Source organism: Brienomyrus brachyistius, unplaced genomic scaffold, assembly GCF_023856365.1.
Source record: "Brienomyrus brachyistius isolate T26 unplaced genomic scaffold, BBRACH_0.4 scaffold51, whole genome shotgun sequence".
In the NCBI taxonomy this organism is placed as follows: Eukaryota; Metazoa; Chordata; class Actinopteri; order Osteoglossiformes; family Mormyridae; genus Brienomyrus; species Brienomyrus brachyistius.
In genome coordinates this window covers 1,727,650-1,754,518 of record NW_026042326.1, presented here as the reverse complement: position 1 = coordinate 1,754,518, position 26,869 = coordinate 1,727,650, and the positions used below count along the sequence as shown (strand labels likewise).

Here is a 26,869-nt window from a genome sequence, read left to right as displayed (position 1 = left end):
TTGCTCACTAAGACACTAGAGCCCTCGTAACGCCAGTTCTGTTTGCACAAGTTTCCATATCCTGTTGCTGCTGTAATATGTTTAAAACAAAAAACATCACTGCTATGCCTCTGATCAGAAGGTCACTGGTTCAAATATCATGGTCATGATTCCACCTTTCGGGCTTTGAGCAAGGCCTTAGCTCCTAATTGCTCCAAGCACTAGTTGACCCTACTTTCTCAATTGTACCTCACTTTAAATGAAAGCACCTGCTAAATAGATAAATGCAAATGTAAGAAACCAAGATGGAGTGGTTATTATGAGAACTGGGACAACAAAAAATACAATTCAGCAAATGCCTCTGGACCCAACCTAAGCCCCAGCTATGTAGAAACAGAGGTGTAGCCACACTAACAACAGAGAAATATGCATGAAAATGTACCAGAGGTGTTCAAGGTGCTCTCTGGTCAGGGGCTTAAAAGGGGTCTCCGGTCAGGGGGTTAAAAGGGGTTCTCCGGTCAGGGGGTTAAAAGGGGCTCTCCAGTCAGGAGGCTAAAAATGGTTCTCCGGTCAGGGGGTTAAAAGGGGCTGTCCGGTCAGGGGGTTAAAAGGGGCTCTCTGGTCAGGAGGCTAAAAATGGTTCTCCGGTCAGGGGGTTAAAAGGGGTTCTCCGGTCAGAGGATTAAAAGGGGTTCTCGGTCAGAGGATTAAAAGGGGTTCTCGGTCAGGGGATTAAAAGGGGCTCTCCGGTCAGGGGATTAAAAGGGGCTCTCCGGTCAGGGGATTAAAAGGGGCTCTCCGGTCAGGGGGTTAAAAGGGGCTCTCCGGTCAGGGGGTTAAAAGGGGCTCTTCGGTCAGGGGATTAAAAGGGGCTGTCCGGTCAGGTGGTTAAAAGGGGTGGTTTCCAAGTGGAGGCCGATGGCTAACTATGTATTCATAAGCTTTGTGAATTTCAGTTTAGGTTCAAGTATCAATACTTCACATAATTACCATCTGAACCAGTCAGCGAGAGTGAAGGAGTGGCCACACGGTACAGTGTAGGGTAGCATCACACATTCCCTATGAGTCAGGTTCCTTTTTTCTGGGAATGTTGATGATACTGCAAATTTATGAACTGTACAGGTGATATTTTAGTTTAGTATCTGCATTTGTTGATGGATGTGACTAGGGTAAGCAGGTATGCGATGGTTGGATGGATGGATGGATGGATGGATGGATGGATGGATGGATGAATGTTTACAACTGATTTAATCATGGGTGCTGACCAGATGATCTTCTCGCCAGAAGAGCCCCTCTGACTGCTTCAGGTGAAGTGAAGTGATGTTGTGTTGCTTGTTTTCTTTCAGCAAATCATGAAGGACCGGTGGATCAATGCCGGCTTTGAGGAGGATGAACTGAAGCCATTCATGGAGCCAGAGCTGGACATCTCTGACCAGAAGAGGATAGGTACTGAACTAGCTTTTATTGTCCATCTGTTACCCAGGCCTGTGTTTTGCAGTGGTTGGCTGGGGAATTTTTCCTCACTGAAGACTGCCAGTATAAAGAGTGTGCCAGCTGTGCGTTTTGACCCTGTCTCTGTGACATACCTGCATGAACCGAGGATGTTTAGCCAGCAGCACCACGTCCTGGTGTGACGTTACACCAGCCAGCACTTTAAGAATCTTTCTGGGCATGAAAGGGGGCTATTTACTGGGACTTTTTTTAAAGAAGCGACCCTCTTGTGAATATTGACAGGAGCCTACACATCCAGCTGACTGGGGCTGGGGAATTCTGTAGCAGGACATCCAACAAAAACCGCAGCTGGTCTATTGACTGATGGAAAGATTTAAAGCCAATGAAAATCTGTATAATCACATAACTCACTGCTAAATGGATGTGAGATGCCCCTGTATTAAAACATAGTGGAGACTTTGTAGAAGTGAAACCCCATGGTGGAAATCTGCAATTTTCTGAGTGCCTCCGCTCATCCAGGGAGATTTGCAGGATGGCTTGGATGCAGTCTCTCCCGAACACATTTGGTCCATGACATTACTGTGTGAGAGAATGGCAGGGCCACTCGCACAAATCACTGTTAGCTTCCTGTGAATCCTGAGTAATGAAAGCCGAATGAGAATACTGTGCTGCAATGCCCCCTTTCCTTGTCTTTGACTTGGTGCCTCCCTCCTGCTCTTTGGGTACACAGACATCATGGTGGGGCTGGGCTACACCCGCGAGGAGATCCATGACTCGCTGGCACGTATGGTCTATGATGAGATCACTGCCACCTACCTGCTGCTGGGGAGAAAGTCTTCAGAGGTGAGGGAAATGCTCTGCAGATGAGACAGCTATCCGGGGGATGCCGGTGTTCATAATGTCGATGTTAGTCATGCCAATTAGAGGCACAGTAATTACTGCTATTATTTTTACTGGTATTATTCATTTTTTTGGTTATGTTCAAACCTCATCCCTTTAAGCCACTGATGTTACAGATGTCCACTCACATGCTGTCACCCCCATTTAGCCGGATGCCGCAGACTCTGGCACCAACAGCCACCTCTCAGTCCCCAAACCCAGACCCAACAGTGAGATCAACGGCGGCCAGTCCCCCTCTCACCTGAAGGTGCAGAGAAGTACCTCCAGCCAGAAGCAGAGACGCTACAGTGACCAGGGTGAGATGGGTGAGGCAAAAGAGAAACTATGGGGGGCCGGTCAGGGATGAAATATACCAACTGGGGTGAGACACTGGGGACTGCTGGTGAATCAGTGAATGATGTTCAAATGCTGACTGTGACCCACCCTCGCCCACTCTCCCCCCTCCAGCTGGCCCCCCTGTCACCTCGGCAGTAGGCTACACCAAGCGGAGCCCCACGAGCCCAGCTGAGAGTGACCTCAAAGAGGATGTTGTGCCGCAGCCACGGAAGTCCAGCACGGCCGGAGGGCGTGGCCTGGCCCCCCCGAGCCCCATGCTGGGCAATGCTACCAACCCCAACAAGGCCGACATTCCAGACCGCAAGAAGGGCTCCACTGCTCCCAGTGTGAGTGCCCCCCCAACTGCATCACCGTGGCATCATCACGGCTGTTCAAGCAGCATCACTTATGGCTCAAAGGGAAATTCATCATGGCAGCACGGAGTTAAAGTAAATAATCAGTGCTTAGACTCATCTGATAAGTCAGTTGCTACTGATAAGAGTGGAAAATATCAAGAGGGAAAATATAAAGATGGATTATAACAGTGAGGTTTCATTAGTGAGTAATTCTCAGAGGTCTCTGAGATTTCGCACATTCCAGACATTATCCAGTGAAATTATAAAGTAAAGAATTACTGTGAAGCAGGGGCACCGAAGGTGAGAGTTTTTGAACATGAATAACTGGTTAAATAACTGAAACATGTTATGTACTGTTTTATGACATAGTGGCCACCTTGAAGGGTGTTTGTCGCAAAGCATGTGTGTCATATTCATATCTGTAAGATATGTGTTTTGTTCCGTCGATGTGTTTTTGAGTTGTGTGGGCTGCTGTCTGGCTCAGTCAGGTCTTTTTCTGTCAGTTTCACCAGGAACCTGGCCAGTACTTGTTCCCATGACGGTGTTCAGCATTTGGAAGGAGATGCTAAGAGATACACTTGGTCACATGGCGCTGCCACATGTTTAATTCCCCTGCCTGTCAGAAATGGCCGCCATGAGGTTGTGACATCACCAGTAGTTGCCTTTATGTGCTCTTGGGGTTGCCGCTCTGATCGGCAGATGCCGTTTCTCACTTCAGGGTAATGCCGTATCTGCCGGGATGACGAGGCGGAACACGTATGTGTGCAGTGAGAGGACACCTGCTGACAGGCACACCGTTATTCAGAACGGCAAAGAGAACAGGTGAGCATCACCAGCGCCTTCGCTGCTGTCTTGGTTGTCAGAAGTCCCAGTGAGGAGAGAGTATTTTACGTCCCGTCGGTTTTAGTCGCATTTCACCATTATACATTCTAGGCCCTTCTGGCACTAACAGGACTCCAGGACTCTGCCAAAGCCTGGCTGTATTATCGTTGCTGTTGCTCGGCACCTGTTCTTGCCCCCTGACAGAAACCCTTGCTGAGGGTTACTGTCGTCAGACCTTTAGCTTGGCGTTACCATTTCATGCCCCACTATCCCCTGCTTGCCATGATTTTAGCTCTGACTTCAGGTCTCCTTCTCTTTGATGGCATTTTCTTCACACTTCTGATGCTTTTGACCATCTCTAGTGGGCTCCTCCTGGACTCCGACTCTTCTCAGTGTTACATTGTGATTTTGTGGCGTGAGTCTTTTATGTCTGTAGAAGGTCGCCTCGTTCTTGAGGTCCACCCATTCTGGCCGCACTGCATTGCTGCCCGCCCATAGCGGAGTGGACCATTTCCAGCCAAAGTAAGACGCTGGGGGGCATACATCAGTAAATACCCCCCCCCCCCACCCACCCGCTTTTAATTTTGTGCTGCTGTCCAACTGACTGTCCACAAGAAACACCTCCACATTTCCAAGAATTCTTCCTCCTAGTGTTGACGATTATGACAAAATCTCTACAACCATAAAACCAAATGTTAATATGCCTCCAGCTAGGATGTTGATCTCTGGGTCTATGGTTCTCAATGCTGATCCTCTGATCAGCTGTGAACCACCCAAGCTCACTGAGATGCATAGGGATAGCCGCAGGGATCTGTAGTACCCGGGGTGAACTTCTCCAGGCTGGTGAGAAGGCTGTCCTCCTGGCATTGCAGGCATTGCTTCCATTTAGGAGTAAGGTATCATCCCAACTGACTGGAAAATGGGACTTGTAGTCCCTATCTGGAAAGGGAAGGGTGGCCGCCTGGATTGGATAGGGGGATAACACTGCTTTCGGTGCCAGGTAAGCTCCTTCCTAGAGTTACCCTTAACGGGATCCGTGATCACTTTGCTTGCCTGTCAGTGATTGGAGCAGTCTGAATTTATGCCTAAGAAGTCTACCATCGACCGTATCCTTGCATTGATGGTTCTCATCAAGCACAAGCACGAATATCAACAGAGGTTCTTTGCAACCTTCGATTTTTGTAAAGGGTTTGATCGAGTTGCCCTGTGGGGCATCCTGAGATTTCGCGGGTTCCCTCCGAAGTTGCTGGATGTCATGGCCGGCCTGTTCTTTACACTGGTACTGTGAGTGCTGTGCAGAGTGGATGGAGAACCTCTGCGTTCTTCCCAGTTGATTGTGTGGTTCGCCCGTAGTGTGTTCTTGCTCCTACTCTGATCAATGCTTGTATGGACTGGGTGTTGGGCAGGGTTGCGGGGTCCAGCAGTTGTGGGGCATCTATTGGTGAAGAAAGATTTACTGATCTTGACTTTGCAGACGATACCGTGATCTTAGTGGAGTCAATGGAGGCTCTGATCGGAGCTCTTGAGAAACTGAGCGAAGAGTCTGAGTGTCTCGGATTGCAGCTGTCCTGGATAAAGACCAAGATCCAGGCATTTAATGACTTCTTGGGCACAGTAGTTTGTCTGTCTATGGGGAGAATGTTGACTTTGTCGAGAGATTTACCTTCCTCGGCAACATCATTCATGTTTCTGAACCATTTATAAATAAATATATTGCTGGGCCCTGATGGCATCTTACCTATAGTTTTGAAATGGATGAAGGCTTATTAGCCAACCTTTAGCTTCATTATTCCAGAAATCCTTATCTGCTGATATGGTACCTTCTGATTGGAAGCATGCTAATATAACGCCCATATTCAAAAAAGGGGATAAAAGTAATACAGCAAACTATAGGCCAATCAATTTAACATGCATAATTGGAAAAGTAATGGAAGCTGTAATCCAAGTGAAAATGGTAGATTATCTGGATTCAAATAACATTCTGAGGGATAGCTAACATGGATTTAGGAGCGGTAGATCCTGTTTAACTAATCTACTTGGTTGTACAGGTTACCTTAGCAGAATCTGTTTAGCCTCCAGCAAAGGAGACTAAAGGGGGGACATGATCCAGGTATATAAGATTCTAACAGGTCTGGATCCTGTTCAGCGAAATAGCTATTTCAATATTAGTTTTAAATACTATAGCTTGTGGCCATAAGTAGAAATTTGCGGGAGAACATAAATGAATAAAATGAATTTGAGAAATCACTTAGAAATTTACAAAAGAGAGGATGCCATTCAGCCCATCAAGCTCGTTTGGGTAGAACTTAACTAATAGCTCAGAGTTGATTTAAAGGAACCCAGGGTTTTAGCTTGCACTACACTAACAGGAAGACTATTCCATACTCTAACTACACACTGTGTAAAGAAGTGTTTTCTCAAATTCAGTTTAAAATGTTTTCCCGCTAATTTCCACCTATGGCCACGAGTTCTAGTATTTAAACTAATATTGAAATAGCCATTTGGCTGAACAGCATCCATACCTGTTAGAATCTTATATACCTGGATCATGTCCCCCCTTAGTCTCCTTTGCTCGAGGCTAAACAGATTCAGCTCAGCTACCCTCTCCTCATAAGACATTCCTCTAAAACCAGGAATCATTCTTGTAGCCCTACGTTGCACCTTTTCCAAGGCAGCAATGTCCATTTTACGGTATGGTGACCAAACTTGCACACGATATTCTAGGTGGGGTGTCACCAAGGATTTGTATAATCGTAGCATTACCTCCCTTGACTTAAACTCCACACACCTAGAGATATACTCCAACATCCTATTGGCCTTTTTTATTGCTTCCCCACACTGGCGAGACTGGGACATGGAAGCATCAACATACACACCGAGGTCTTTCTCATAATCAGCTACCTTTATTTCAGGGGAACCCATAAAATATCTGAAATCTATATTTCTGCTTCCTGCATGGATTGCCTTACATTTATCTACTTTTAGTTTAATCTGCCAGGTATCAGCCCAGTCGCTAATTAAATCAAGATCCCATTGTAGCCTATGTGCTGCTAGATTAGTATCTGCTACACCACCCACCTTGGTGTCGTCTGCAAATTTAACCAGTTTACTGTATGTATTGGTGTCAGTGTCATTAATGTAAATGAGGAATAGTAGTGGTCCGAAAATCGAACCCTGTGGTACCCCACTATGAACGCAGGCCAACTGTGACAATGTGCCTGTAATAACTACCCATTACTTCCTGTCTGTTAACCTGTTTTCGATCCAAGCTGCTACAGTTCTTAAAACCCCACAGCTTTGAGCTTCTTTATGCAGCGTGAAGTTAGTATGGAATAATCTTCCTGTTAGTGTAGCACAAGCTACAACCCTGGATTCCTTTTAAGTCAGAGCTAGATAAGATTTAAACAACTTTGACCTATTAGTTAAATTCTCCCCAGACAAGCTTGATGGGCCGAATGGCCTCTTCTTGTTTGTAAATTTCTTATGTTCTTATGGTGACTCTTCCTATGAAGTCAGCAGACGGATTGGAAGAGCATGGGGGGTCATGAGGTCACTGGAAAGGGGTGCATGGCACTCCTAATATCTTTGCAAAAGGTCCAACTTTTTAGAATCCTAGTGCTCCTTGTCTTGCTGTATGGCTGTCAGACATGGATGCTATCCAGTGAGCTGAGCCGAAGACTGGACTCCTTTGGTACTGTGTTTCTTCAGAAAATCCTTTTGTACCTCTGGTTTGACTTTGTGTCGAATGAGCAGTTGCTAGAGGAGTCCTGAATGAGACACGTTATCTGCATTGTGAGGGACCATCAAGTATGGTACTACAGCCATGTGGTACGTTTCCTTGAGGGTGATCCGGCTTGCAGGATCCTCATTTCTGAGGATAGAGCACCTAAAAATCACATTCCTCCCCTACTGTAGTATTCAGATTTGAAACAGAGTATTATTTACATTTTAGTAAAGTTCATGGATTCAATACAAAAGAACATCATACTAGTAAAAATAGCAAATGGAAACATTAAATGACATGACGGCCGCATAGGCACGAGCCTGTAAGGTTGCAGGTTCGCATTCAGTCCCCAGGTCTATGTGTGTAGTCTGTGTCTGTGTGTCTGTGTGCATGCGCATGTTGGCATGTTCCCTGCAGGTTTCCTCCAGTTACTCGTTGAAAACATGCAGTTAAGTGAACTGTCACCTATAAATTGTCCAGGGTGTGATTGTGTCACATGCCTCCTGTGATTCACTTCCAATCCACTATGTGATTTTGTGTGTCAGACTGAGTCCTGGAATGAAATTACAGTGCAAGGTGTCCCTTTGCCTTTCTGGGAAAAGCTCCAGGCTCTTTGCGACCTGGAACTTGTTAGGGAAGGTGATATTTAGAAAGAACAATGCTGGATTCCTGCACAGATTGGGCATTGGGAAGTTGGGGAATTTTCCAGGTGGGCTGGTCTTGTGAGGGCCAGTGTTTCTTCCCCAATCCTGACATTTTATGGCTGTTATACCAAGGGTGCCTAATCTGTCAGTCGATCACAGAAGATGATTAGTCGATAATGCTTTATGTCACTGGTGGCCAACCGGTTGATTGCGAGCTGCAAAATATACCAAAGGGCCCTCCAGCCCCTTTTACCAGCCCAAGCTCTCCATTTACAGACATATTGTTTAACATAGACCTACCTCAGAGGCCCTCTGAGCGAGCACTTGGGTAACCTCGTGAAACAGCAAGCAGCAAAAGCCGACACACAGCACTCATGGTATAACTGATGTAACATGGTCTGTGTGTTAGGCCAGTGAGTTTCTCCACTGATCTATTTACCGTACCATTCACTAGTTTTAGAACACACTACATTTCAGTATTCTTGGTTGATCTTCAAGCAATTCACTCATTACCCTGTAAGTACTATTTGAAGGGGAAGGGAGATGAAGGAGAGGTGAATGTGATGACAGAACCTGACCTTAACCATACTTAGGTCATTTGGGATGAAATGGATAGAAAGGTCAAAACCAGGCAACTAGCTAGTGCAGCTTATTTGTGGGCAATGCTAGTGTGAACTTTCAGAAAATTATTCTATGTCTTTAATAGAATACATAGTTTGTTCAGCTGTCATCACTATAAAAGGTGACTATTTTAGTTTTAAGATTTAGTTTTTTGTTGTCTGATGTTCTGCGACACTGGCTTACACTGCAGTAAAATGTACGACACTCCAGATGATGTCAAACTTTGACTGGGGATGTGTGTGACACTTCACTGAACAGTCAGGTGGGGGTCTCCATTTGTTATATGAAGAATGACCTGTGCTTTGTCAATCTGCAGTTATGTCTCTAATGTTCATTCACTGTTATGCCTCATCATGGTTGGTCAAAGGAAGAGCCAGACATTAGCGAAGTATGAAAGTTAAATAATCTGTGAAATGTCAGTATAACAGACTGGAAGTATGTTCTGTGTTACAATGTCTTTGTCAGGACACTGCACTAAAGAAGGCATAATATGCTAATTAACGATAAATTACCCTGAAAATTTGTGATGTTGCCCAACTAGATATGAATAATAATTAAGCAACAACATATGAGAAGGAGTGCAGTTGTACTCCCAGTATATCTGTGATGTGAAGAAGGAGGTGCCGCCTATTAATGTTGCTTGCTTATGGCGTTATGAGCCCTGAGTGTGCATCAGTCAGAATGCATCAGTCCGTTGTTCCACCAGCCTTTATTAACAACAGCAACTTGCTTTCGTGGGAATATACGTGTGATTCTGCAACAACCAAATTGAACTCCCGGTAAACATCACACACCGCCAAATAACAGCAATTATCTCATTCCGGAATGATAAATTAACAGCCTTTTATATTTAAACAATATTTAAACGAGTTAGCACAATAGCTCTGCAGCCGACTTAACATGGGCTAACTGCACTAAGAACGCAATGTTATGCCGTCCTTCATAAAAAAGGTATTTAAACATACTTAAAATGCAGAACTTGAATCATAAACATAATAAAGGATTACAGTAAAGGGAACAAACGTTAACCAAATACAAACGTACGGCTCCTGAACTGAACAAACTGCACTAAGTATGACAACGAGCTACAGATACCGCAGGGGGATAAAACTCAAAACTACAGTTCCTACACGGTCCGCAAGGTGGCACTCACCACCCACCACTCCCTCCAACAGTCGTCTTTATTCTTCATGACATGTGATTCGGTCATAACCACAAGGCCGCGAGTAACATTTATAAGGTAACAGTAATAAGAGACAGCATATTTTGTTTGTTTATTTGAACATTTACAGGTCTTAAAAAAAATATATGTATATATAGTTCCTGTAACATCAGTGTAAGTAGGACGGGATATCACGTCCAAACCTTTTGCATACTCAGAAAATTCAGCCCATAACCAATATAGTTTTAATATCATCAGTGCTGGCAGTGAAACAACTTTATATTCTGCGGAAAACTAAAGATTTGCTAGCCAGATTTGCTAGTAAATTACAACCATGCTGCAAGTCTAATAAATAAAATATTGTGGTGCAAGAGTGGCAAAGAAATCAAGAGGCGGGCAGCAAAGTTCAATTATTAGCAGACTCTTTTATTCCACGATCCTTTAAAGGACACCGGTAAAGCAACGCACAAGAATAAAGAATAAACTCAGTTACACAGAGATGGGGAGCCTTCAAAGAGACAAAATTGGATACAGACAGTAGAGACTAACTCGTTGCGCTCTTATTCTGGAAATTTTTGTTTTCGATTCAGCAGCTTATAAAAACTTAAAATCTGAAACAGATCAAAAGAAAGCCAACAACAGCCAAAACAGATTACTTATGAACCTTTTAATTTACTCTCACTTCTGCTTACGTATCATTTTTGAAACCAGTAGGAACACGAGCCAGTTCTCAAAAGGCACTGAGCAAGAACCAGCCCAGCACTGGCTCCTTGTTGGTGGAAATGAGGCATATGAAATAGTTTCTAGATACACCTGTAAAGTGGAGTGATACATCTGAGCGCAGTTATGCTCTGTTTACTGTATTGATAGAACGCCTATTGTCCAATCAAATTTTTTGGTTGGAACTTTTGTATAATAATCTAATAATAACCTAATAATAATGACCAGCTCATGTACCATTAAAGCTCTAAAAGACATGGGCTTTTGTCTTATAAAATCACATAAATCATATTCTACATTCATCTCCTGTTGCCTTAGCAGTATGTTTGGGATCATTCTGTTGCAGGATAAAGCACCATCTAGTGAGTTTTGAGGCATTTACTGGCACTTGTGCAAGTAAAATGTCTCTATACACCTCAGAATTCATTCTGTTACTGCCGTCAGCAGTTACATCGTCAATGAAGATAAGTGTGCCAGTACCTGTGGCAGCCATACATGCGCAAGCCATAACACTCCCACCGCCATGTTTAACAGATGAGGTCTTTTGCTTTGGATCCGGGGCAGTTCCTTTTCATCTCCACACTTTCCTCTAGCCATCCCTCTGATAATGATTTATCTTGGTTTTGTCTGTCTGTAAGACTTCTTTCCAGAATTCTGAAGGCTCTTTTAAAAACTTTTTTTTTGCTAATTATTATCTGGCTGTCCTGTTTTAATGGCTAACTATCGGTTTGAAGTGTACCCTCTGTATTTCTGTTGAAGTCTTCTGCAGAAATTATTCTCTGAGACACACCTGCCTCCTGAAGACTGTTTCTGGTCTGTTGGACAAGTGATTTTTCTGTACCTCATCCATCCGTGTCCCTTCTTCTTAATGATATTCCAGACTTTTGATTTTAGTAATACTACATTTTGACTGATGTCTATAATGGTATTCTTGCTTTTCAGCTTCATAGTAACATTTTTGACTTTCATTGGCATTGCTCTTCTTCTTATGGTGAACAATGGCAAGTACAGACTTCAAATGGTAGAATCAAGCCTAGGGATCTTATCCCTGCACTAATGAAGCAATGAAACACACCCGAGTAATTACAAACACCTCTGAAGCCAACTGTACAAATAAGAGGAGGACTGTGTATATAAAGTGTTGCAATTTCTTCATGGTGAAACTGGAATGTATGCAAATAACTTTATGTTAAAATCTCGAATGTGCACTTTAATCATGTATGAATTGTTAAATTTGAAACTGGAGTTGTTTACGGGGAGAGGCGCTGGGCAGGGGTGGGCATACTTATTGCCCCCTGGATGGGCGCCTGTACATTGGGGTTTAACGCAGTGGACGAGACGGCACCCTCCCTTTGCCTTCAGGAGGGGGGACGGGTTCTGACTGCCGAGCGGCAGTTCAGAATACCCACCCTTTATGGAGTACTTGGAAGGGGTGTTGGAGATTACTCCACATGGGGACTCTCTTGTTCTACTGGGGGACTTCAATGCTCACGTGGGCAATGACAGTGAGACCTGGAGTGGCGTGATTGGGAGGAACGGTCTGAACCCAAGTGGTGCTTTGTTATTGGACTTCTGTGGTCGTCATGGATTGTCCATAGTGGACACCATGTTCAAGCATAAGGGTGTCCAAGGGTGTGCACTTGGCACCAGGACACCCTAGGCCGCAGTTCAATGATCAACTTTGTAGTCATGTCATCGGACATGCGGCCCTATGTCTTGGATACTCGGGTGAAGAGAGGGGCGGAGCTGACAATTGATCACTACCTGGTGGTGGGTTGGCTCTGTTGGTGGGGGAGGAAGATGGCCGGGCCTGGCAGGCCCAAGCGTATAGTGAGGGTCTGCTGGGAACGTCTGGTGGAATCTCCTGTCAGGAGGAGCTTCAACTCCCACCTCCAGCAGAGCTTCTCCCATGTCCCAGGGGAGGCGGGGGACATTGAGTGCGAATGGGACTTCTGGACAGCTTCGAAGAGATTCTGGTAGCTCAGGGTGGGAAAGCGGTGCAACATCAACACTGCTTATGGTGAGGATAAGACACTGCTGACCTCAACTCGGGATGTTTTGGGTCTGTGGAGGCAATACTTCGAAGACCTCCTCAATCCCACTCACATGCCTTCCAATGAGGAAGCAGAGTCTGGGGACTTGGGTGTGGACTCCCCTATCTCTGGGGTGGAGGTCGTTGAGGTAGTTAAAAAGCTCCTCAGTGGCCGGGCCCCGGGGTTGGATGAGATCCGTTAGGCTCTGGATGCTTTAGGGCTGTCTTGGTTGACACGCATCTGCAGCATCGCGTGGACATCGGGGGCTGTGCCTCTGTGCTCCAACTATAGGTGGATCACAATTCTGTTCATAGCTTTTATGGACAGAATTTCTAGACCGGGGCATTGAGGGTGTCCAGTTTGGTGGCCTCAGTATTAGTTCTCTGCTTTTTGCAGATGATGTGGTTCTGTTAGTCTCATCAGACCATGACCTTTGGCTCTCACTGAAGCAGTTTGCAGCCGAGTGTGAAGCGACTTGGTTGAGAATCAGCACCTCAAATCCGAGACCATGGTCCTCAGCTAGAAAAGGGTTGAATGCTCTCTTTGAGCCAAAAGGCAAAGCTCTCGATTTCCCAGTCGATCTACGTTCCTACCCTCACCTATGGTCATGAGCTATGAGTAGTGACGGAAAGAACGAGATCGCGAGTACAAGCGGCCGAAATGAGTTTCCTCCGCAGGGTGGCTGGGCTCTCCCTTAGAGATAGGGTGAGGAACTCAGTCATTCGGGAGGGACTCAGAGTAGAGCCGCTGCTCCTCCGCATTGAGAGGAGCCAGATGAGGTGGCTCGGGCATCTGATTAGGATACCTCCCGGACACCTCCCTGGTGAGGTGTTCCAGGTGTGTCCCACTGGGAGGCGGCCCCGGGGAAGACCCAGGTAGAGTCCTGCATTGGGACTGGGATCCCATAGGACCCAATGGAAATCTCGCGGGAGTGGGCGGTTTTAAGGTTGCCATGGGCAGGAGCAGGAGGCTAAAAATAGACAGCGGGTCCCAAGTTTTTTGGCAGGATGGAGAATGTAACTGATGTCATTTATTTTGTGTTATATTATTATTTATTTTATGTTCGTGTTTGCTCTGTTGTATTAAGTTATTATAAGATGTTCAGCTAGTTTAAATGTATTTCTTTGAAATAAGGTTCAGGGTTCTCTCTTGTTTTTAAGCTGCTCTTGTTTGTTTATAATAATTTGATATTTAAACATTTGTTGTATAGATTTGGCTATTGTTTTTTAATAGCTGCAGATATTTGCACATCTGATTTGTTTTTGGGTTCAGTTTACATTTATTTGTGATTCAAAGTTGAGAGATTTTTGTTGAATTTTGTTTTATTATTCAGTTCTTATTCTATTGGAATAAAACATTGAATGTGTATAGACTTATTTCATCATACAGTATATCTGTTAATGGATCTGCGGGTGCGGGCGGGATTAAAAGAACAGTCCCACGAAGGGCTCTAGACCCAGGACACCCTGGAGCGACTATTTTTTTCGACTGGCCTGGGAACGCCTCGGGATCCCCCCAGAGGAGCTGGGTGAAGTGGCTGGGGAGAGGGAAGTCTGGGTTTTCCTGCTGAGACTGCTGCCCCTGCGACCCGACCTCGGATAAGCGGATGATGGATGGATGGATGGATGGATGTAGTCAGTGGAACTCAGGTCTAATTTTAGTCAGTTTTTTAGTCATAATTTTCTCAGACAGGTTCATGATACATGATTTTGTTGAAGGATATTCTCCTGGCTGTATAAATTCCCTTCAGAATTAAGCCTACCTTATACATAACCATACCCTATGATGCTTAATCATCTAGGCTGGGTTTGTGTTACTGACTTACCGTACTTCTGACGGGTGTCTGTGACACATTGGCGACTCCATGAGGTTGTGTTGTGAACATGTGATGCATAGCGATCGGACGCTAATTTGCCAGTGTCGATTGCACACTTATTTATCTCCGATCTGGGGGTTTTGTCTGCATTTGTGGAAAATTGCATTTTGTGGAAAATTGGGTATAAAGTTGTGTGGTTTGAACATAGCATTAATTATATTGGAAGCTGGCATTTGTGCAGACATCCACCAAGTGGGAAAAACAAATCATTCAATGAGAAAGATGCATGGAGACTCTGAGAGCTGGTACTCTCTCTCAGATTTCTGTAATGATTGGTTAAAAAGAATAAGAATCAATGCTATCTAAATGCAATCTAGATTGTCTGCCCAAACAATTTTGTCTTGTTTTTACTCCTTAGAGCATAACGAACAGAGATTTCCCTGTGATTTTCATTATGAAATGTTTTTCATTTAAGTTGTAGTTAAAAATTAGTCATGAAATAAAAGATCATCAACGAAAACCTATGGTCAAAATTCAAAAAATTGCATGTTTCGGATTCAGTCCCAGCTAAATGTTCCCCCATGACATGTGCTACTTGCTCCCTTAACTCATGTCATATTCTGTTTACTGATCACAAGGACAAAACACTATCTAGTAACATACAGTATAGTGCTGGTGAGCGGTCAGTTTTGGAGTTTGGCAGCAAATATAATATTTTTTAGATAGGAAAGTGAACTAGCATTGGAATGAAACCCAGCATGTGTACGTTCAAATAGTGATGTAGATGACATGGAAACCCTGTTCTCCTATGACAACCAAGCTCTTTGCTTATAATGCAGCCAAGCTGTGACCTTTCAGATTGTGATTATAGTTTGGTGTGGCATTCCTGGCCTGTAGTGTGCTCCCCATCTCAGCCTCTCTTACCAGCCCTGTTTGATTCCCCCCCAGTGCCGTGGTACCAGCCAGCCAGCGGACAACAGTGGCCTCCACAAACAGCATCAGTGGCACCACGCCCCCGGACCGGCTACGCTTCCCACGGGGCACAGCCAGCAGGAGCACCTTCCACGGCGGGCAGCTGCGGGAACGCCGCACTGCCACCTACAACGGCCCCCCGGTATCGCCCACACTGTCGCACGATGCCGCACCGCTCTCGCAGTCACGCAGCCGTGGCTCCTCCAACCTCTTCACCAAGCTCACTTCCAAGCTTACCCGCAGGTAGGCCGGTCAGCTGTCCCCACCCACTCGCACCCACCGTTTCTGCCTGTTTCCGTGGGTTTCGGGAGCTTGGTTTAGGCTTTGCTGGTTTTGATTCCGGTTCCCCCGTAGTCTGAGGTGAAGGCTTCTCCATGAGGGATAACCTGTGCTAACCTGACTTTCCTGCTTCTGATAGTGTCCAACAAAATATCATCAAACAGAACCATTTATCGGGGAACTGCTCTCTGTGTTAAATGTACTCAACTCTGGCACACCCTGCTGCGCCCCCTGCTGGCACTGCTTTCCATCATGTCCCCAACTGACAGTGATTTCCTGATCGGCTGCGCTGGGTTGCCCCTTTTCCACACTCGGCTCTGAGTTCCAGTGCTGCTGTTCTACACACACAGTCCAATCTGTCTGCACATGCGAAGGTGTCTTCCAGGTGCTCACATTATAAACTGAGTGGGAATTACATTTGTAATCCAGCTACAATGGATATAAGAAAGTGTTTTTGTGATGTAAAAAAATAGGCCACGATAAATAAATAATTTCAGGGCTTTTCCCACCTTTAATGTGACCTATAATATGTCCAATTCTTTGAAAAAACAAATCTGTTAGGGGGAAAAATGTAAAAAATTAAAAACGTACAATAAGTTGGTTGCATAAGGGTGCACACCATTAAACTAATACTTTGTTGAAGTACCTTTTAATCTAATTGCAGCACTCAATCTTTTTGGGCAGGAGTCTTACAGCATGCCACATCTTGACTTGCTAATATTTTCCCACTGTTCCTTGCAAAAGTGCTTCCAAATCAGTCAGATTGCAAGGGCATCTCTTGTGCACAGTCCTCTTCAGGTCACCCCACAGATTTTCAATTGGATTTAGGTCTAGGCTCTGGCTGGGCCATTCCAAAGCTTTTATTTTCTTTTACCAAAGCCATTCTATTGTTGATGTGGATGTATGCTTGGGGTCATTGTTCTGCTGAAAGGTAAAATTCCTCTTTCAAGAAGATTTTGGGCCAAAATTGACAGTTTTTTTTAACTGTTCACAATTTGCTTCACCTTGACTAAAGTGTCAGTTCCATCTGAAGACAAACAACCTCAAAGCAGGATGCTGCCACCACCATGCTTCACTGTGGGTATGGTGTTCTTTTGGAGAGATGCACAGTTGCTTTGGCGCCAAACATACCTTTTGGAATTGTGGTCAAAAAGTTCAACCTTGGTTTCATCACACTATAATACAGTTTCCCACATGCTTTTGGGAAACCTTTCTTCAGAATTTGGCCGGACCTCGATGTTTTTCTTTGTACGATAAGGCTTCCGTTTTGCAACATTACTCCATAGTCCAGACATATGGAGAATTTATGAGATTGTAGTCAGATGTAGTACATGCCCTGCACTTACCAGAAATTCATGCAGCTCCTTCAGTATTGCAGTCGGCCTCTTGTCAGCCTCCATGACCAGTTTTTGTTTTGTCTTTTCATCAATTTTGGAGTAGCATCCAGTTCTCGGTAACTTCACTGTTGTCCCATATTTTCTCCACTTCTTGATGACTTCACTGTGTTCCATGTTATATCTAATGGAATTTTTTGTACCCTTCTCCTGACTGATATGTTTCAACCATGAGATCCCTTTGATGATTTGTAAGCTCTCTGTGAACCATGGCATAGATAGATGGATAGATAGATAGATAGATGGATAGATGTATACATGCATGCATAGATGCATAGATACATGCATTCATAGATATATGCATACTTTATTAATCCTGGAGGAAATGTAGGCTTCCAGTAGCTCGAAAAAATAAATGGTAGTGATTGTATGCACAGACAATGAGTACCACCATGCATTATATATATGATAAAATAAATAATACAAATATATAATTGAAAGTATGTGTATATATATGTATGTATATATGTGTATATATATGTGTGTGTGTGTGTATATATATATATATATATATATATATATATATATATATATATATATATATATATATATATATAATTCTTACACTTTAACATGAAACTATATACGTCTGTGTGCATATATATATTGCACACAATAAATATCTGGAATATGTATGAAATATACATAAAGTATTGAATAATAAGATATAATTTTATGTGTATAAATATATACTCTAATACACATAAAGTATGTTAACTATACATTAGAAATGCAGAGGAAAGCAGCCTCATGCCTAAAAGTCCAATTTGCTCTTCTGTCTCTGACTGTACAGCTGTATGGCCTGGGGGACAAAAGACTTCCACAGTCTGTCTTTCTGAAGACTGTGCCGTGCAGGGGTGACTGACATTGTCCATGATGTTCAGAAGTTTGTTTAGGGTCCTTGTCTCTGCCACTGATGTGACAGAGTCCAGCTCTGTACCAACCACAGAGCCAGCTATCCTCACCAGCCTGTCCAGTTGCTTGGCATCTCTCTTTCTGATACTGTGTCCCCAACAGACCACAGCATAGAAGAGGATGCTGGTGATGACTGGTAGAACATTACAGTTTCCTGCAGATGTTGAAACACCCCAGCCTCCTTAGGAAATACAGCTGGCCTTGGCCTTTCTTGTAGAGTGTTTGCTGACCAGCCCAGTTTGTCCTCCAGCTGCAGCCCCAGGTACTTGTAGGTCCTGACTACTTCCACGTCGACCCCCCGACCATTAACAGAGGGGGCCTGGACCTTCTGAAGTCCACCACCATCTCTCTTGTTTTGGAGGTGTTCAGCTGCAGATGGTTTGACCTACACCATTTCACGAAGTCCTCCACCAGGTTCCTGAAACCCCCCTCCTGACCATCCCTAATACACCCCACAGCTGCCATGTCATCTGAGAACTTCTGCATGTGGCATGGCTCCAAGTTGTAAGTGAAGTCAGTTATGTATATGGTGAACAGGACAGGGGACACTCCTGGGGTGCACCTGTGCTGGTGACTACAGTCTCAGAGGAGCAATCCCTAAGCCTGACAAACTATGGTCTCCCTATAAAGGGGTGTTAGACTCCAGTCTTAGAGGGCCGGAGCCCTGCACACTTTTGGGTGTCCCCTCATTTAACACCTTGTATGCATCCATAAGATCAGCATACAATATGTCTATTGTCCTGTTTTTTTCTTGTGGGACAGTCCACAAACCAATAAAAAGCAGACAGAGTTTGGTGACATAGTTGAAGTCCCCGGGAATTGCAATGAATGCGTCTGGTTGTTGTGTTTGAAGCCTCACGATAGTGGAGTGGATGACATCACATGCTGTGTCAGCGAGCCCCAGTGGGGGGGATGTAAACACAGACAACAATGTCGTGTGTGCAATATGGATGGACACTCGCCACCAGCAGTTCTATATCACAGTAGCAGATAGTTTCTTTAACAGTCACATGTCCTAGGTTACAACACTTTGTGTTGTTAAAGGGTGCAAGACCCCTACCTTTGCGTTTTCCACCGAGTTGGGGCCGAGGCTCGGTAGATCCACATTAGCGTCTGGTATGTTGCTTGTTAGCCATGTTACCAAAAAACACAGTAAGCTACACTCTCTGTAAACCTTGGTGTTCCTGACCAGGATGAAACTGAATAAATGTCAGGAAAATCCTACTAGGATTGGGGTTAATCAGAGTCACTTTACTTGATGGCAGGTGCGTACCCAAAAAGATTGAATTCTACAATATAATCAAAAGGTGCATCAACAACATATTAGTTTAAGGGTGTGCACAGTTATGCAACCAGCTTATTGTGCGTTATTTATTTTTGATATTTTCCCCCAACAGATCTGTTTGGTTTTCAGTTGGGTTACAAGGTCACTTTAGATCGATCTGTCTGTCTGTATATCTGTATATTTCTGTCTGTCTGTCTTTCTATATGTCTATGTAATATATTTTTAGAATATTTCTAACTTTTTTTCTTATGGACATCCATACTCAGTCCAGACTGTTTTGTCTCATACCCATCTCATCACCTAAGAGTCAGATTTTTTCCTATTGGCTGAAACAGCTGGGTTTCCCACAGCATGCCACAGTCTCCCCTGGACCCCCTGACTGTGATTGTAGGCCTTCATCTCAGGAAGGCTTCCTATATCAACTGACTCACTCATTTTTTTAAACTGTTTCAAACTCCATCCGCCTGTCATTTTTGATGCTGCGTGTTTCCATCTGCTCATTCATCACCGCAATCTGACTATTCATTCCTTTCATACATTTTCACATTTTCTTTTTATAGAAACACGACATTCAGGTTTACCAAAAGGTAGGATCCTGGGTTGAATTCTCAAAGCTATAGTAACATGATTCCCTAAGCTTCCTTTAAATGACAGCATTAAAAAGAGTGGTAGTTTAACCAGTATAACAGGAACTGGTATTTGTTCTTCGCACGTTGTCTGAGGTTACAATGAAGTGTAACTAGAAATGCCTACGCACTGTGAATGAGAGAGCCTGCTGTGATTACTTCCTGTCAGTTGACAGGTGAACAGCCAATAAACAGCCGCCATACTAATCACCCATGCATGCCTTTCCACAATGCTGGGTCTGAGCACTGTCAGTTACTGTTTGATTTTCTGTACAAAGTTCTGATCGGATAATTTCAGGTAAGTGTTGTGTTAGTTTTTTTTTCTGGCGTAGGCAAACCTCAGTAGTTTTAGTATAGCTGGTAACTCTGCCTCTTTATCAGCTTGATGTATGTGCTGACCCACAGGTTGTAAAATTTGTGGAGAGTGCAGTCACCCAGTGAGTCATGTGTGACTGATTCTCACGGCGTGGCTCTGCTGCTTCCAGACGGTAGTGTGACCAGGTCTGTTTGTAGCCGTTTGACATTGTGAAGGGGTGCCAGCTGCTGGCACAGCTGTTCGCACAGTCTGCTTGGCCCTGGGCTTTGATTACCTCGGCAATGTAGTAGAAGGTCACATTTTAATAGCCCTTGGCTTCCCTGAGAAAAAGGCTGCTGTAGCAGTTTCCTGTAGCCCCTGACATAATGGCTGGTCAGCAGTCAGTGGATGTTCTACAGCAGGAATGATGGGCGTACCCACACTGCCCCGCTGTCCTCAGACTCTACTTCTTCTTAGCTGAAAAATATGTGTGTGTGTGTGCATGTGTGTGTCTGTGAAGGAAATCTCTGTCGGCTTGGGCCATGACGTCATAGCCTGTTGGTTGTGTGATCCAGGCCTCCATACTGAGCTCTGAATATGGTCAGGAAGAGATGTGTGGAATGAAAAGGGCTTTGTTACAGGACCACGCTCAGGTATCGACCCAGCATCCTAGACCACTTGCCCTCTCCTCCTCATTGCCCATTACAATCTATGAACCCAAATTTTGCCAACCCTGTTTTCCCTCTATTAGACTCCCTCTTGTTATATGTGCCGGCTTGTGATCCTGGTGGAGCCCAAGGAACAGCCCTTGTTTAAAACGGCAGTACCCTCTGCAAACATTTAGGTGATCTCACTTCCTGTACTTTGTCTGTCCCTCACTGTCACCATCCATGTGTTTCCTGGTGCATTTGCAACTGTGCTGTCATTGGATGTCAGCTGATTTCTTCTTTGAATGGAGGAGTCACTAGCTATTTATTATTAAACTTAAATCACAGTGTTAGCTGGGAGCTGTGTGTCTTTAGGGATCTGATATGCCTCCACCGTTACTTCCAAAAAGATCATGTCTATATTCCAGCTGTGATTCTCCGAACCAGGGTTCCATGGTTGCAGTGGCTGTCTGAGCACCTTCCACACGGGGCCACGTGCATTTCTGGTTGGCCCCCCAGAGCCACACCCGCACACCTGGGTTCATGCCACCGTCACTTCCTCCGTAGTTCTTGTTCTTGCTTAGGCCTTCTAATGTCTGAGGATTCTCTCCACCCCCAGTAGTGGAACACGTTCTTCTTCTTTCTGAAACAGTCCCAGACACTTTATTCATAGTGCGTGGTGTTCGGCCTGGTTGTGCCGGTCATCGTGGACCATCCCCTGATCTTAGCCTTGGCTGACACCAGTTTGTGGATTCATGTGTTCTGGACCTCCCCTTCTGCCCGCTGTGTCTCGCCTGTGCACTTTAACTCTCCACTCTTCCTCTCCCCAGGGTCACTATTGACCCATCCAAACGGCAGACCTCCAACAAATCAGGGCCTACCTGCCCCCCCGGCCCGGGAACCAAGACCCTTAGTAAGTCCACTCCACCCACCTGTCCCTCCATTTTTAACATTGGTTTTTTTGTCCTCATGTCTTGCATCGAGATTTGCTTTCTGTTGTTGTTTTTTCTTCTTTCTTTTGGTCATACCAATAAACTCGTCACTTCTTTCAGAATTCATCTCTTGCAGATTCACGAGCAGAAGATATAGAAAGTTGTAGAAAATCGGAGATGGAAAACTAGAGTAAGGGAACCCATTCTTGCACCAGCGCCGACGACATCCGTTGAATTTTGGCTGGGGTTGTGTTTCCAGCCCCCCCAGATAGATGTCAGGCACACATCTATGGCCTCTATGACATCTGCATGAACCCCTACCGTCACAGACCAAGGCCCACTGTCAGAGCCCTGGCACCTCTCGGTCACATGGCCTTGTTAGCGGGCCTGAAGTCCGGTTCTGTCAAACATAGAACCACATACTAGGCAAGTGCACCAAGAACACAGTGCAGTGCACTATAGCTGAATGGGCCCCCCTCCCCCTGTGACTGGCAGACTCCGCCAAGTGGCTGAACGGAAGTCACACATCTGGTAATTTTTAGGTGGGATGGCTATGGATGATGTTGGGATTTGTTCTCCATGAAGAGGCCCTTTTTTTTCTGCATGCTTCCTCTATACAGACGACATGTCCCAAGTCAACACGTCACCTTCTTTGCCCTCTGTGACTGGCCGTGTGCTCCACCGGGTACTTTTTATTGTCACAAACGGTCACATGATCCGCTAAGGGATGGATTCATCTTCCGGGGTCATCATGCCACGGAGGTGCTGCTTTGAGTCTCTCCAGTGAATCCTTTCAGTGTCCCTGGCATGCCTGCTCACGCTCTGGCCAGGTGGCCCTGCTGATGGTGCTGGAGATCCCTCTGGCTCATACGGAGCCAGTGGATAACATGGGTTTTGTTAATGTGGCCAAGCTGCATACCCAGATCCCTTCCTGGCACCTGGCATGCATCGCAAAACCTTCTGGGAAATGTAGTCAATGCATGTATGTGATATAGTTTTGGTTCCCACCAATTCTGGTGTCCACTTTCTCCCAAACATGGTCAGGCTCTTCCTTACTGGTGCCTCGGCCATAGCTTTAATGTGGACATGTCTCCACCCCGACCCCCACCTCGACACTCCACAGACTGCATGAGATGCATACAGAGTTGCTACTGAAGGTTTTGCATGAATATCAAGTTATGTCACGTGTGTGGTGTGGGTGAGTTTGCGTACATATTTCTCTTTCTGTGCGTGCAAGTGCGTTCATTTACATGTATCACGTGTATGTATATGTGTGCTGGTGAGATGGCTGTTTTCTGTACACACATTGTTCTTATGCTGTTTCTCTTCAGTTAAAGAAGCAAGAAAGAGTGGTGGCCAGCTATGCTGACCAGTGCAATCATGGTGCCCAGTACAGCCTTTTTGAATCTGCCATGTGCCAGACAATGCCATGTGGAGGCATTACAGGTCAGATGAGGGAGGGGCCTTATTCCCCATCACTCAGAAACCTGTTACTTCCTGCATAATTTGAGGCACCAAATTTAGGCCCCCATGATGTGGACATGAGCAGCCTTGGGGGACAGACTGGCTGGTAGCTTTCTTGGTTTTCTAACTCTGTAAACTGCCTGTCTGCTTCTTCTCTCTACTGTTGAAATGTCTTCTGCCTTTACTGTAATTTAAGCTTTTGTGTTCTCTCTCTCTCTCTCTCTCCCTCCCTCTCTCCCTCCCTCCCTCCCTCCTCCTGGGCTCTGTCATCCCCCATCCCCCATCCCTGTGCCTGTCCCCTGCGTGCTTTCATCTTCTCTCAATGAAGAGTCCCAGCCGAGTTTGAGAGAAGCAGCAGATTTGAGGGCTCAAGGTGAGGATAGGTGCTCAAATCCTAGGTTTCTGCACCCTGTACAACCTTCCTGTCCCATCATCCTCTGCTGCTGGAGCAGATGTGTCAAGGCTCTTCTGGGGGGTTCAGGCCTCTCCGGAAGCCTTCCCCAGAGCTGGTGTAGTTATTGCCGTTCAACACTGTTTGATTCTTCTATAAATCATTGTGTGTGAACAGACAGATTTAAAGAACACCAGAAAATATTAAAAAGGCTTGCAGCTATGGTACCTGTATATTATGTACTGGTTGTTTAATAGATGTGGTCAGTCTCATACCTAATCAGTTTCTCAGTCTGTATCTAAATGCAGCTGCGTGTCTTTGAGGTAATATGGAACTTTCTGTGGTAACAATGAGACCCCATTTTAAACCATTAAGCTGCAAGGGTGTCACGAAACCATGTTTCTGTCTGCTGCAAGTACAAAATATAAGTATTGAAACTGTGCGTATATGTGTGTTTTAATGAAGCCAGCCGCATTTGTGGGCTCCTTTTTAGCTTAGCTAGCAGTGCTGGTCCACTACCACCTTTTCTGTATCACTGAGTATTGTATTTATGGTTTCACCACTGGGGGCAGCATTCTATAGCAGCGACTATGATAAGACTGAGATGACGTCTGTATTTTACTGACCCCTAGTGGTAAACACCGTTAATAAAATTTAATTGGTAGCAATTTCAAATTCTGCCAGCTCTCTTTCAAGAGAAGGGGCCACTTTCCTGCTATTAGCCTTATTCTTTACATGGATCAGTTCCCTGTAGCCTTATTCTGCCAGCTCTGGGTGTGTGACTCCAGTCTCCCCTCCCCTTTTAGGTTGGGTCTGACTGTACGAGTTACCTGCGATTTGTGTTTGCATGCAAAACCCAACTGTGGGGTTGCCTGCCTTCTGCATGTCTGAGTAGAATGAGATGCATGTTTTGATCACAACACACAGTAAAATTACTAACTTTAGCATGGATTTCTGAATCACTGTGCCTTTTCCAAGTTGCAACATGAATGAATGGGACCCAGTTTTTTCATGGTTTCATGTAACCATATGGTAAAATTACAGTGCATTTCATGTTTTTGATCCTAACACATTGCCTAGTTAATCACACACAGTATGCATCTGTACTGGTAGCTGCATACACACACACATAAAGACACACAGACACCTCTATTTTCTCTGATTTTTCTCTGTGGTTCTTCCCAATCCATTTCAGTCGCAATGTATCTGGGGATCAAAAAGACGAAAACAAAGACGGCAAGCCTCGCTCCCTGCGATTCACCTGGAGTATGAAGACCACCAGTGCCATGGAGCCCGGCGACATCATGCGCGAGATCCGCAAGGTGCTGGACGCCAACAACTGCGATTACGAGCAGCGCGAGCGATTCCTGTTGCTCTGCGTCCATGGCGATGGCCACGCCCACGTCGACACTCTGGTCCAGTGGGAGATGGAGGTGTGCAAACTGCCCCGCCTCTCGCTTAACGGTGTGCGCTTCAAGCGGATATCAGGGAACTCCATCGCTTTCAAGAACATCGCTTCCAAAATTGCCAATGAATTGAAACTATGAAAATGAAACAAAAAAGAGACAAATGATTATGGAAAAAAATTAGCTATACATCCTCCAAGTAGCAGTTTTCTCCAGGACATTCACAAATTATGTATTGAAAATATTGTATACAATAATGTGTTAGGCAATAATTTCTTTCAGCGTCAAAATGGTATTATTACTATTGCTATTGTGGTTGTTATGATTGTAGTTGTTGCCTTTGAGTTGTTGAACTGCTGAGTAAGATGAAGTGTGAAGGAATGAGCCGCTTTTTGTAAGTGCACTATGGTGAGAGACGGCCATGGCCTCATGGGCTCGCCCCCGTCCTAGTGTGTGGTGACTGTGCAGGGTTGGTTAAAGAAGCCCGTCAACTGATGTCAAATGAGGTCATAGAGGCAAAGCAAGGCCACTCAGCCTGACCTGTAAGGAAGGACCTCCCGGACATTACTGGATGCAGGGAGGAGCAGGCAGATGCTGCACATAATTAAAATTATTTCATACATCATTGGACAGGGATTTGTGTCCCCCTCCTGTATTATAGAATGTGGATTACCAATAACTTTGGGGCTGCACTGTCATACTCACAGTTGTGCACCATAGGCCTGAGCTGTGTGGCCTCCTTGTCCTCTGGAGGTGAGTGGGATTTAGTGTCTTGGTTGATATGAGTATTATGAGTATCACTGGTGGGGATGTTTTGTTTATTTTTGGGACCCTCTCAGTAAAATAATGGTAACGCCACTGCACCCTGCTAGGCCTGCCAGGATGGTCGGGCTGAACCAGGCACACTCTGCCCTCCTGCGTCACACTGTGTTTGTATGTCCCCCCTCTCAGGCCTCCCCAAAAGCTGCCAGCGTCATTTCCACTGTAAATAATGTTTCTGCCCTATGCCACGGCTGCTCCTGTTATTTTCTCTCTCCTTTTATAAGAACTGCAGAATAAATGTAACCTGTCACCAGAGAAGGGTAAGCCCTGTTGCAGCCTTAAAAGCAGCAGGTTTCAGTGTCTGTGAGATCAGCAGGAGGAGAAGGTCAACAGCGGCACGGTATTCTGCTCTCCCATAACAACAGCTCCGCGGGCAGCATGGTGCGCTGGTTTAATCCGCCTTGATGGAGCTGCTAGCCAAATTAATGGTAACATTTAAATCCAGTAATAGTGAAGGCGCTAATTAAAATTATTTTTGTTCATGTTAAGATTTATGGTTGAATATATTATATAATGGTATGAAGATTAATAAAAATGTATATGTATGTAGGTCTTATTTTTTTCATTAATAAAATTTTTCTTATTTTAAGAAAAAATGATTGAATAATGAATCATATTCAGCTCGAACACAGTTAATTACACTGGAAATATTTTATGTAGGGTTATTGCTGCATTTTATTAGTTAAAATGCAACTGGCATTTGTTTCTCCTGTTTCCACTCTTACAGGGATTCTTTATCTAAAACACAAATTTAGCTGAACAGCATGAAAGAAAAAAGGAAGCCCTGAGTTAATATGAGCTGATCAAGGCCAGTTTAGCCAAAGGCGGACTGGAAGCATGATACCCCAGCCTGGCCTGCCATTATCCCCCAGTGCATACTGGGGCACTCTCACCCCT

The 26,869-nt window shown here is 44.9% G+C and overlaps 1 protein-coding gene across 20 annotated transcripts in view; it reads left to right on the top strand.

Moving 5' to 3' along the window:
* LOC125723786 (MAP/microtubule affinity-regulating kinase 3-like) overlaps positions 1–26,517 on the top strand; it is a 57,829-nt gene extending 31,312 nt beyond the window's left edge. For 3 of the 20 annotated variants that reach the window (XM_049000531.1, XM_049000536.1, XM_049000551.1), the window contains 8 exons: positions 1,326–1,425; positions 2,162–2,274; positions 2,480–2,636; positions 2,779–3,095; positions 3,721–3,824; positions 15,493–15,759; positions 23,682–23,726; positions 24,940–26,517. In XM_049000531.1, coding sequence (XP_048856488.1) covers positions 1,326–1,425; positions 2,162–2,274; positions 2,480–2,636; positions 2,779–3,095; positions 3,721–3,824; positions 15,493–15,759; positions 23,682–23,726; positions 24,940–25,291 — 1,455 coding nt within the window. In that variant the 3' untranslated portion in view covers positions 25,292–26,517. Of the gene's footprint in view, positions 1–1,325; positions 1,426–2,161; positions 2,275–2,479; positions 2,637–2,778; positions 3,096–3,720; positions 3,825–15,492; positions 15,760–19,949; positions 19,977–21,787; positions 21,871–22,009; positions 23,626–23,681; positions 23,727–24,939 lie in introns of those variants that run through there. The other 17 variants (XM_049000532.1, XM_049000537.1, XM_049000539.1 and 14 more) reach the window with 15 other exon arrangements.
* Positions 26,518–26,869: the final 352 nt, after the last annotated feature.